Genomic DNA, 12346 nt, shown 5'->3' on the forward strand with positions numbered 1-12346 from the left:
AGATCTTGCTACGGGAGCCTTGAAGAGGAGTAGCAGTACTGGCGATGTTAGTAGAGACGAATGCGAATGGAGTGACAAAGGGAGCAATAGTGCAGGATTCCCAGGACAGCGCGAGGCTAGCTGGCTGCAACAGTGTGAGAGGCATGGGAGTGTTGCACCAGTGCAAGATGGCACAGAGAGGTGTGCAACAGTGCACGATGCATGGAGTTGTTGCAACAACACAAAGGTTAGAGATGGAGCACTTGTCAGTGACAGAGGGAGCTTCAACATCAAGTGTGTTTCTAGCTTGACGAAGATGTCAGAATTGGGAGATCAATTAGTTACTTCTCTGTAACTGAGTTGCAGTGCAGTAGTTAGTGCTATGGGCAACATGATGCAACATGATGAGAGGGGTTGCAGTGCAGATGCAACAGTGACAGTGGCAAGGCCATGGGTAGCAGTACAGGATGCAGCAATGCAGAGGATTTGGGCAGCAGGCCTAGCATCAACACAGGGATCGATGCCAGATGATAAGAGTGATGCTTCGTGAGGAGTATTACTAGAGCACAATCCTCGCTAAGAGGGAGTGTTGATTTGGGGTAGCATCGGATGTGCTTTAGCCACGAAAATTAGTGGAGAGGCTAAGGCACATGAGATATCCAATACCTATAAAGGGTTTGGGTAAATTCTAAATAGTTTGGGAGATATTAAAATAATTAATACTTTTAATGGAGTCCCTAAGTCTAAACTTAGGGAAAATAAAATGTTAATGTGAATTAATATAAAACTGTGTTAGAATGGTCCAAAAGTCATGGATCAAGCCATATCTAATCTTAGCCGTTGATTAGGGACTTAATCTCGACCGTTGATTTGTCAACGAGAAAAGTATAAGAGGAGGCTTGAGGGTCACTTGGAGAACACACTAAGAGATCAAGATTTTGACTTTTTGGGGTTGGGTTTGTTGAGAAAGTTGAGAGAGTGATAAGAGTTGCAGCTAAGGGGCAGTGAATACAGAAGCAGAGAGGCAGAGATAGCACCGGGAGGATCAGCGTAGTAGCCGGAGAGAGGGACGCAAAAGCAACCAAGGGTTCAAGCAGAACCAACAAGGGCTCACGCAGAGGCAGCCAGGAGCTGCGTAGTGCCTCAGAGGGCCAGCGTGGGTGACGCAAAGGGCCAGCAGACTGATGCAATGCCTCTAGAGGTTAATGTAGGGGTTTTGTGGGGCAGATTGGAGCTGTGGAGTTGGTGGAGTGTTTATTCGGGGTTTCAGCTAGAATATCTGCTTCCGAGTAGAGAGGTACTACTATTGAGAGTTTTCTTTGTTGGGTATGCCAGATTTGGCACCCAGATTGTATTTTGAAACTACTTAATAAATCAAACCCTTAGATAGCCGCACCGATTTTCCCGCATTGGGTTTTTCCAGGGACATTATTCCAAAAACAACGGTGTCACTTGTGCGCTTGTTTCTATTTCCTTCAGCTAATGATCTGTAATGTGTTGAGCATGCATTTGTATTTATTTATAGTATTTACATGGTAAATAACTTGTTAATTAACAGAACAAGTAGGTAGGAATAAATCAGTGAAGTGCATGAAGGGTTTCTAATGTGTCAGACTTAGAAATTCCAACAATGTTTGATTTCGAGGGACCATGCACTAAAATACTTTATGTAGATAATACAAATTCAACCCTCAAAGGGGGAATACCCATTCGCTATAGACCCTCAAAATAATTAACCAATTATGCGACACAATATTATCTAGTAGACAAAATGATTTGTAATTAAAATAATTTAGCCAAATAACTTAAATTATTCCTAAACCAGTTTTACAAAGACTTGATATAACACTAGGACTCACTAAAGATCTTGCCATTAAATTCCACGCTAGCTTTGGGGTTTAAGCTGGAGCGAAAAACTCTGCCAATTATCTGTGTTTAGAAACACACATAATGTGTTGAGACAAAAACCCTCCTAAGATGAAATTTGTCGCCAAAACCTAGGTTCTTACGTAATAAAACAATCATACTAGCATCATTTATATTACAATTTGCAGAGATTGGGTTTACAATGACATAAGAGCTGGTTGGTTGATGATTTTGAACTTTGAAAATTTTTGTGCAACTACTTCCTTGGAATTGTGATAAAATAGGTGCAACAAGAGATATCTGATTTATTTCAGGTACAGAGGTTGCTCGAGTAATTGCGAGCTCTTTACTTGAAATTTTTGTTTTTTGGACTACAACTTCTGAGTACGTCCTTACTTCAATTGATTTATCTTCTTCTTGAGTTGTGATATTGACTGAATCGGTATTTGTTCCTTTTTCTTCAATTTGTACGGTTACATATGATGACTTCAATTCATCTTTCGTAATGTGTTCTTCTTATTTATTTTTCAATGACGAGTAATTTCTTCTCTTTTGTCAACAGTTATTTTGACAACTTACCTTTTCATATTTTGTATCACTGTTTTACTTTCTTGAAGAAATACTTTTGAGATATATTGTATGTCTTCTAGCGTCATTGAATCTAGCTTCAAAATAACGTCTTGTAGCATTATATTTTTCTCTTTTTGGGAAAATGTCAAAAACTTATTGTTTCATATTTAGGAAAAAGGACCCTAGTGATTCCATCCAGGGCAAACCCAAAATTATATCAGTATTGTCGCAAAATAAGGTTTTAACAATGAATTGCAAGCCAAAAATATAGTCTCCAATGCATAGTTCTAAATTGTTTATGTTATATTGTTTATTATTCATCGAACCCATCCTTTCAGTTATGTTCGATTCAAGAATCACTAATTGGTTAGCACATTCAGTACTAACATAATTTTTATCTCGAGTAGGATTGATAGAGATTATCATATGCTTTCCTACAAGTTATCCTTTGATTTTAAATAGTGCATTAACACACATTCTAAAAGTTTTAGGAAATATTCCATCATTGATCTCCATTTTTTCTTCCTTCATCATTTTCGATTTAGACTCCATATTGTTCGTTGAATATTAAATACTTTTGCCCCCTTCTTTATAACTATAACTTTCACTTCTTTTTTATTCAACCATTGCAATCTTTGTGCTATAAATATAATTTAATAATGTCTCTGTTTTTTTGTTTAAATTTTATATATATATATATATATATATATATTTCTTGTATAATAATTAACTATATAATAACTATTATGTAACTTATTATATTAAACTATATAATAAATTATATATCAACTATATAATTTCTTATATGTAATGATACAAAAACAACGTTGATTTAATACGGGGATGACGCAATTGGTCGGATAGAGAAACAATAGTGGGGGGCACTATTTGGCGAAGGGAACTGATGGTTGAGAATGGACAGATATGGATGTTGGCTTCTATGGAAATGTTGCTGGCAGGTATAGTGTTGCGGGAGGCGTGAGGCAATTGAATGGTTATTATAGACAATGAACCGACAGTGATGGCATGGCGGCTTGCTATTGGATAGAATGGTTGATGGTAGTGCAATGTTACCAAAGGAGGCGATGTTTGGCAATTGTCGTGGAGGTTCAAGGGCAGTAGTTCCGGCAGAGGCAGTGTTTGGGCAACGATCGATGTGAATAGATGGTCTCAACGGGATTGTTTCAAGTGACAATGATAATATGGTGGCTGTGCGTGGATGGAGCGAATTGGCCAAACGGTGGCGTCTGTGGATGTGGTGTCCGAATGCACACTGTAGTTGTGGCGGCTGGGATGGTGGTTGGATGGAGGTCCGTAATTTTTTTTGATTTTTAATGTATAAATATATATATATATAATTTTTTAACATTCTATATATATATATATATTCTTTTTTAAATATAATTTTTTTTTACTTCGTTTTTCAATATTTTTTAAATATCTCTTTTTTGTATAGATATAATATTGTTTTAACTCTTTTTTTAATATTATATATATATGGCCAAGGGCCAAATGGTGAAATGGAGATCCTCCAAAGCTTTATGAAGTGAAATTCTTGACTTGTGTCGACAACAAAGTTGATAGAGACTTAGTGGCCAAAGGCCAGGATCAAATTGATTCTATGTAGCGGTTAAACGATCAGAGGATTGAGCAACTCTGATACCAATGTAACGAACAAAGTTTGTATATTGGGAGGAATGCTCTAATACCATTGTAACGACCAAAGTTCGTACTTTGCAATAATCTTCAGAATACTTCGTAGAGAAAGACATCCATTGTAGGGCAAGTAATTATATATAAGAATATTTGAATACAAGTGAGATGATGTGATTACAACTGAGTGTCCTGTATATATAGCTAGGAAGGTACCTTTTCACGAACGGTCATGTCCATAGACACATGCCTCTTCATTAACTAATCTATTATTATGATTATTTATTTATTTATATTTATATTATTTTTATACAAATTATATTCATAACAAATGTACCTTGGTATCAATTTTTTGACACATAGTATAAGTAACACTTGCTCTATAGCTTCCATTAGATGTGAGCACAAAATAAGATGATTATTTGGATTGAAATGATCGGATATCTACAATTTCTTGCTATTTGTGAGCAATGTTTTGTGTTTTAAGATTTATTTCTCTAGTATGATGCAAACTTGAAAATTATAACAAGTTGATCTTAGTGTCTTGTTAATGGATTACATAATGGTTAAATTGGGTGAAATGGTTGTACTATTTTTTTTTTTTTTGTTTGGAATTGGATATTTCTGTGATTTTAACTATATATTCCCTAATATATTTAAATCATTTAATTTTGTTACCTGAAATTTTTTATATTAACAAGAAAATATTACAATAGAGAAAAAAAGCAAAACGCCAAAGAGTATATACGATGAACAGCATAACTTCTTCCTAAGAGCTTATGATTTCAAATGCATAGTCATTACATTGTTGAGTTAAGATAGCAACAAAGCTGAAAGCTCTATTGAAGCCCATCTGATACTAGTAGTTTTTTTCTATAATTTTTAGACACAGTGATTGAGCATGTGAACCTTATAACTTTTTAGCCCAAATAATGGGCTGCTTACTATCCATTTTTTATTAGTAAATTTGATATTCCTACTAAATTTTGAAATTTTCATGTTAATATTTTTAGTTTTTTCCTTCTCAATTGAACAGGGGAGGAAATGGAAGTGATAATGGAGAAGCTGGAAGTGATGGTAGTATTTCTGGAAAGGAATGCCCTAATGGACTTTTTGGTTTATTTTGTGTGGTATGGTTTCTATTCTATTTCTAATTCTTTCATTTTTCGGTTGGTTTGTTATGTTGGTCATAATGTGTTAATTTGATATAATCTTGCCAGTTAAAATTTTCTTTATATAAACTTGGTATTGGTGCAAGGATTTTAGTGTGATAGCTGAATTGCCATGCAAGGATAGTAGTAGGTTCTCCATTTTGCTTACATATCTAGACACATCCAAACAAATGTTCTTATACTCCACTTTTGGTAACTGTTGTAGAATTGTTGCCCTTCTATAAATGCATATTTGTAATAGTTAAAGGATGATTAGCTACAATATTTAGAAGATTATAGTAACAAACAATATAGCTAGGTTAGTTTATGACTATTCTTATATGTTGGTACAACGAATATTTTTTGAAATTGTTGTTTTCTGTCATAATGTCATTCAATGTAAAACATGCCTCAAGAAACATGAAATGATATGTCTAATTCTTTTTGAATAAGAAAAAATGGTTTTTTTTTTTTTTTGATAAGCTAGCCTTCATATTGCATTAATGAAAAAGAAAGAGATACATAGGCAACTGCTCTTGCTATGCGACTGGGGAAGCCAAACCAATGACAGAAGAACAAAGATTTAGTCCATAAAGTCATAGCTGGACATAAAGTCCTAGCTTGATCAAATGGCCCAAAGTTTTCCAAGTAGCTATGTGGATAGAAAGGAAATATTGCCTAAATATTAGCTACTATGCCAAGAAATAACAAGTATACTTTCCCTATCAGAACCTAAAATAGTATAGGACAGAAGGTTGTTCATTGTGCACAAAGTGAGGTGTCCACCTCAATAGGTACATAGCTTGATTGAGCTTCATGTGGTGGAAACTACAGGTCTGCTAGTTTTGTTGCTAGCACAATAATTCGATGGATGACTTCTTTGAGCTGAAGTGCACAGCATCCAGCTGGGGAAGGATCTCTTTACTGGCCTTGTTACCCACCAAAAGTGGGTGACCGCTAGGAGAAAATTTTCTCCTGTTCATCTCTTTCAGCCGGCAGCCAGCAGCCCATGAGAGCCACTAGTAGCTGATGACGGTGCTCCCTTCATATCTCTGCCACCTGCGTTAGTCATATGTGTTGTCACCTAAAGTGTACACCTATGGCGCACTAAGAGTAGGGGCTGTCACTCTGATCACTACTCTGAGCGTTGTGCCTTAGGTGTACACTTTAGGCAACGACAATACGTTTTCTCACCCATTTGCCAAGAGCACATGTTGGAAGGTGGGTTTCTGATCAAAAGGTACTCTTTCATTTTGCAATCAGGTGCTTATGCCTGTTTGTATTTGGGCATTTTGACATGGATTATGGGATTACTTGGAAGAAAGAAGGGTCTTGGCTGTGATCTTGTTCCGTCACCTTATATGGGGGGGTCGATTTTCAATCCTAGTCTAGTGGGACCTCCTCTAATGGACCAATGGGTATAGGAGGGGCACTAATTGGGAAGCCATGATTGAGATAGTGTAGCTCCATCTCTCCCTATTCCATACTTATCACTTTCCATCTTACATTATGAGCCCCTATTCCATCTTACATTATGAGCCCCTACTCCACCTCCATTCTTTGGGTTCAATTGATCACTGGTTCGTTGGGATTTGGCACCCACATATCTTCATGCTTGGGTAGGGCCTAGAAATGTACCCTGAGAGGTTGATGCAACTAAAAGAAACATGAAGAGCATATTATGGCCACAAGAAAAACAAAAGAAAAATCAAAATGCAAGATGTAACCTATCATCGCACACTTGGACATCTTGGCCTCTCTCTATCTAGAGAAATTTCAGCCCTCTTTTCTTGTGGTAGAAATTGTATATATAAATGCACTTTGATATTTGGAGCTGATTTTGGTTGTCTTTGGAGCTATTCTTTGGACAAATGGATGGAATCTTTGCATGTTATCTTGTAAGTGCACCTAATTGTTGAATATCTATTTTCTTCATGTCTAATGTATGGAATAATGTTGATTGTAGGTTATGTTAATTGTGCCCTAATTTGTTGAAGATATATTTAATGCTATCTAGATGATCTATTGCATGCATTACTCGTATATCATGTGAATGAATTGTCCTATTGGTGAACTCCTAGTAACTCTCCCATGAAAAATCCATTATCCATTGCATAGGTTATTGTTGAAATTTTGGTTGCTAGGGCATCAATATCTCAGCCTCTTTGAAACTTACTAGATGACCTCTCACATTATAGATTCCACTCACCCAAGAATAATGCATTGGCCCTCCTTTGGTGGTGATCACTTTAACTTTTATCCATAATTTTTCTCCTTTTTCTTTGCCCTAATTTGGCCCCTTTATGGCAAAACGACCAAGCTAGGGCTTGGTATATATTTCTAGGGAAATGAATTTTTTCGAGTTGGAGAGTCTAAATGCCAGGAGGACGGTGGTTTCCACAAGAGAGTTCGATCTCATGAGATAGATAGGCAAAAAGATGCAAAATGAAGGTTTCGTTTTGCTATTTATAAGCGCTGATCCTCTCTCCCTTGATGGGACCCAATATCGACTAACTCACACCTCTCTTTTCTCTTTCCTTCCTCTAGTGCGAATGTTTAGGTCATTCGAACTTACTCTTGTGCCCCCCACATTCCACTAGCAATTCAGTTTCTCCTCTTTCTCTAATGCGCATGGCTTCTTGTTTCCAAAAATTAAAGTGGGGTCTACTCAACCCACTTCTCCTAAGTCTTCTAATCATCAAAATTTCCTCCTAATGTCAAAATTGCAAAAATGGAAATATGCTTAGCAAAATTATTTAGTGGGGATATGACAGTCCTCCTTGCCCAAAGTTTGCTTGTCCTCAAGCAACTGTAATGTCGAAAGCTGTAACACCTATTCACCCTCCCATGTGGCATCTTCCTCCGACAAGTCCTTCCATTTGATGAGGAATTCTCTGATGATGCTGTTTTTTGAGCGCCCTCTCTCTCACCTCCAGAATAGCCTTCGGAACTAAAACCAAGTGCCCCTCATCGTCCAAGGATGATAACTTTGTGGCAACTGTAACCTGTTGTCACAAGGCCTTTTTCAGGTGAGGCACATGGAACACATTGTGCACCTTACTTCCTGGTGGAAGCTCCAACTCATACGCTACCCCCTCTATACGCCTAATGATCCTGTACTGTCCTTAGAAGTAGGGCTTAACCTTCTCAGCCCCCTTCTACTTGAGCATAGTTTGCTTGTATGGTTGTAGGTGTAAGAAAACAAAGTCCCCAAGCTTGAAATTGGTGTCAACTCTTTGCTTGTCTGCATACATCTTCTACTGGTTCTGAGCAATTTGTAGGTTGTCTTTGAGAGCTCTAAGGTTCTCTTGGCTCTCTTGAATCCAATCTTTGGCCCTTGGGGCCGACTATCTCAAAAAACCATGTCAGCAAAAGACAACATCATAACCAAAGAGATTATGAAAAGTCGACATACCAATGGACATATGGTAGGTGGAGTTGTAGCAGTACTCAAGATGCAACCACTTCACCCACACATGCTGCTACCCCGTGACATAGTTTGTCAAGTAGCCTTCCAACCACTTGTTCACTATAACTTTCTGGCCACTAGTCTAAGGATGGTAACTAGTGCTGGGTGTGAGCTCGGTCGCCACCAATCCAAAAAGCTCCTTCTAGAAGCCTCCCATGAATATGCTACCTTCTGTCACTGACGATGGCCTTGGGGAGACCATGCAATTTGAACAACTCCCTTAAGAATAACTCAACCACTTGTGAAGCTAAATATTTGGCTGGAATGGCGAAAAAGTGGGCAAATTTGGTCAGTCTATCCACCATCACATAAATGTAATCAAGCCCTTGGACCACTGGAAGTCTTGTGATAAAATCCATAGAATGCTCTCCCACTTCCTCTCGGGAATGGGAAGAGGCTGGAGCAACCTGACCAGATGTGTCTACTCACCCTTGTTCCTTTGACAAGTATTGCACTCCTGAACATGTCTCAAGACGTCTCCCTTGAGGACTCTCCAAGTGAAACACTCCCTTATAGTCCGATACATCTTGAGGAACCGCTGATGTGTTGCCATAGGTGAATAATGGGCTGCATCCATGAAATTTTCCCGTAGTTGTAATTCCGGTACCAAATAGATCTTGTTCTTAAAATATATCACCTTGTTCATCACCCTATACGTGTCATCTCCAAATGTGCCATCCAAGTTCTCGCATGCTTGTTGATTCTTGGAGTACTCCACCAACAGCTGTGCCCTCCAATCTTGAGTGATATCAATGAGAGAGTGTCGCAGGTCTTCTCTTGGATAGTGCATCTGCCACTAGATTATGCTTCCCCTCGACATACTCAATCTCGAAGTCGTAGGCCTAGATCTTACTGACCCACTTTTGGTGTCTTTCGTTAAGCTCCTTCTCCTCCAAGAAAAATTGAAGACTGTTGTGATATGTCTTCATGTTAAAATTGGCAACTAGGGCCAAACTCCACATGGGTAATTCTAGTTATGATAGCTGATGTTTTTCTTAGATTCCTCTCTCCGAGAGGTGTAGGATTGATCTAAAGATCATCATTTCTGACATGTACAAATGAAGTTAAGAATTTAAAATATCTTGATTATGGTCAAATTCTCAAGGCCGACCAACAAACTTATGTAGGCTCAGAAGCCTAATAGTCAGGTCTATTCATCCTCAACGTTGCATGTATTAGAAGGCGACTTAGCCTCATTTGGACACACTCATCTTCACACTTCTCTCTCTCTCTCATTGATTGGGTATGGATTTCTGGGCCTCTCTCTCTGCACACGTCCGAAATTTCAGGAGAGCGAAATTTTAGGAGGCCGAAATTTCAGGAGAGCGAAATTTGAGGAGGTCGAAATTTCAAGAGACCGAATTTCTGGAAAGATTGACCAAGTGTTGAACAACATGCGTTGACCTCTTTTGACTGTGTTTTTGTGAGGGCTATCTCTGTTTGGGCATGCTGCAGGCCACATTTTTGGGCATAGAAATCGAGGCTAAATGTTGACTGTTGAAATTAGGGCTGACCCCAGGTGGGTTGTTTGACCAGATATTGACTGGGCTGTTTTGAAGGCTGATTTACCTTGCTGTTTGGAGGCCGAAGTTGACTCAAGTTGACCAATTTGTTGAGCGTCAAATCTTCCTTGTTGACCAATGTTGACTTTTTTGGTTAGTGCTCTTTCACTGCTCTTATAAATGATCAGATTTGTAAATTGTACTATCTCTCTCTGTTGAACTATTGAAGACTAAAATAAGATTTGGTCAAGGGTTTCCCCACATTGGGGTTTGTCCCTGGCTGGTGCCACAACTTGTGTCATCTTGTCTTGGCTTTTCTTCTACTGTTTATGTTTATGTTCTATCTACATTTTACTATCATGTTGATGTGATTGCTAATCTGAATATTGATACTGGGCTAATAAAGAAATTGAAGTAAAATTGCTCTAAAGCATAGAACATACCATTGTTGCCTAAAATTAGCACTTCACTATGAACTTGTTTCTTACTAGATATTGCTAGACCTTAGCCATGGCATGCATAATGGCCAACATCTCCTTGTTGTATATGGAAAACATCCTCTCATAATCCTAGGTTTTCTAGCTTTCAAAGGCTATAAGATGTCCACTCTGCATGAACACTGCTCCAATGCCCTAACCAGATGCATCACACTCCAAAACAAAGGGCTTTGAAATGTCAAGTAATGTCAACATTGGACAACTGCTCATCACCCACTTGAGGCGCTCGAAGGCCTCCTGCACCACATCTAATCACTAAAAGCCCCTTTCGTCATGAGATCTATGAGGTATGCTGCTAGCTGTGAAGACCCCTTCACAAACCCCCTGTAATAGTTATATATACCCAAGAACTGCAGCTCCGTCACGTACCTGGGTATGGGTTTGTCCAAAATGGCTTTGATCTGCTCCTGATGCACACACACCCCTCCTCACCAATCACATGGCCAAAACATAACATCTTTGTCAGCCCAAAATCACACTTAGACATCTTGGCGTACAACCCCTCCTTTAGAATGCACAATACCTCCTCTAAGTGCTCAAGATGCTTCTCCCAAGTCCTGCTATATATCAAGATGTCGTCAAAGAAGACCAAAGCACATCTATGTAGCTGCTTGCAAAACACATGGTTCATGCAAGACTGGAACTCGCAACTCCACTATCCATGGTCCTTGTATTTGAAACTCGCAACTCCACTATCCATGCTATATCTCCATGCTGTAAATCAACCTCCATCCTATTACCTGATACTGGTTGCAGTGGATATGAATGCATGCCTCTCAACACAACTAACGTCCCATCTGACCCCATAAACTCCATCTCAAGTTTCCTCCAATCTGTAGCAACATGCCCTGGGGAATACAATCACTAGACACCCATTACCACATTGGTGTTTGACACAATAACTACAAAGAAATGGTCTGTCACAAAATAATTCCCCATGGTTACAGTCATCTTGGGGACATATCTAGTACATTACATTGTCTAGTCCCCTGACACTAGCACTATAAAACCCTTAAAGGTATCCGTATGTATCCCTCTCCGCTCGACCACCTGTGCATCAAAAAAAACTAAAAATTGTCTGTAGCCCCACTTCCCACTAGCACTGACACATGTCCTTATACTGTGCCTCTGATTCGCAATGTCAAGTATTTTAGAGCTCCTCGAAGCGAGGCATTGACGCCTCTTGTAGGAAAAGGTGAGACTCCTCCTGCATCCCGTGGTTCTCTCTCCTCTAAATACCTCTTGCTCGACCTCCTTATCCTCCCTCGACTCACTATTTGAGAACACCTCTATATATTGGGCCTTGCTCTTGGTACACTGATGCCCTATTTCTCACGAATCTTGGCATGTGAAGCAAAATTTCCTTCTCTGGAGCTCTCTCTTGGTCTCATCATCTAGTTGCGCACTCCGACCAAGGAGATCTAATGTCCTTACCTTTCTGAGGAAAGGTAGGTCTAGGAGGCATTGGTGCTCTAGTCTTAGGGACCACATCAAGCATGTCCTTGGTCCAGTTAATGGCATCTTGCAAAGATACGGGCCTGTAAGCCCTCACCCAACTATGCAATGGTTCTGCTGAACCGTCAATGAATAGCATGTTCAACCTTGCCTCCGAGATATCAAAGATCATCACTGCTAGTCATTGGAACTCTACCATAAATG

General features: G+C 39.0%; 1 protein-coding gene across 2 annotated transcripts in view; it reads left to right on the forward strand.

Moving 5' to 3' along the window:
• The window catches only part of LOC149256630 (uncharacterized), a 396827-nt gene that overhangs the window by 251938 nt on the left and 132543 nt on the right, over positions 1-12346 (forward strand). For both annotated transcript variants that reach the window (XM_089460804.1, XM_089460805.1), the window contains exon 13: positions 5105-5198. In XM_089460804.1, the coding sequence (XP_089316930.1) occupies positions 5105-5198 (94 nt within the window). The remainder of the gene's footprint in view (positions 1-5104; positions 5199-12346) is intronic.

This window comes from Pinus tabuliformis, chromosome 7 (genome assembly GCF_031772625.1).
Source record: "Pinus tabuliformis cultivar Carrire ecotype Pingquan chromosome 7, CPIR1, whole genome shotgun sequence".
In the NCBI taxonomy this organism is placed as follows: Eukaryota; Viridiplantae; Streptophyta; class Pinopsida; order Pinales; family Pinaceae; genus Pinus; species Pinus tabuliformis.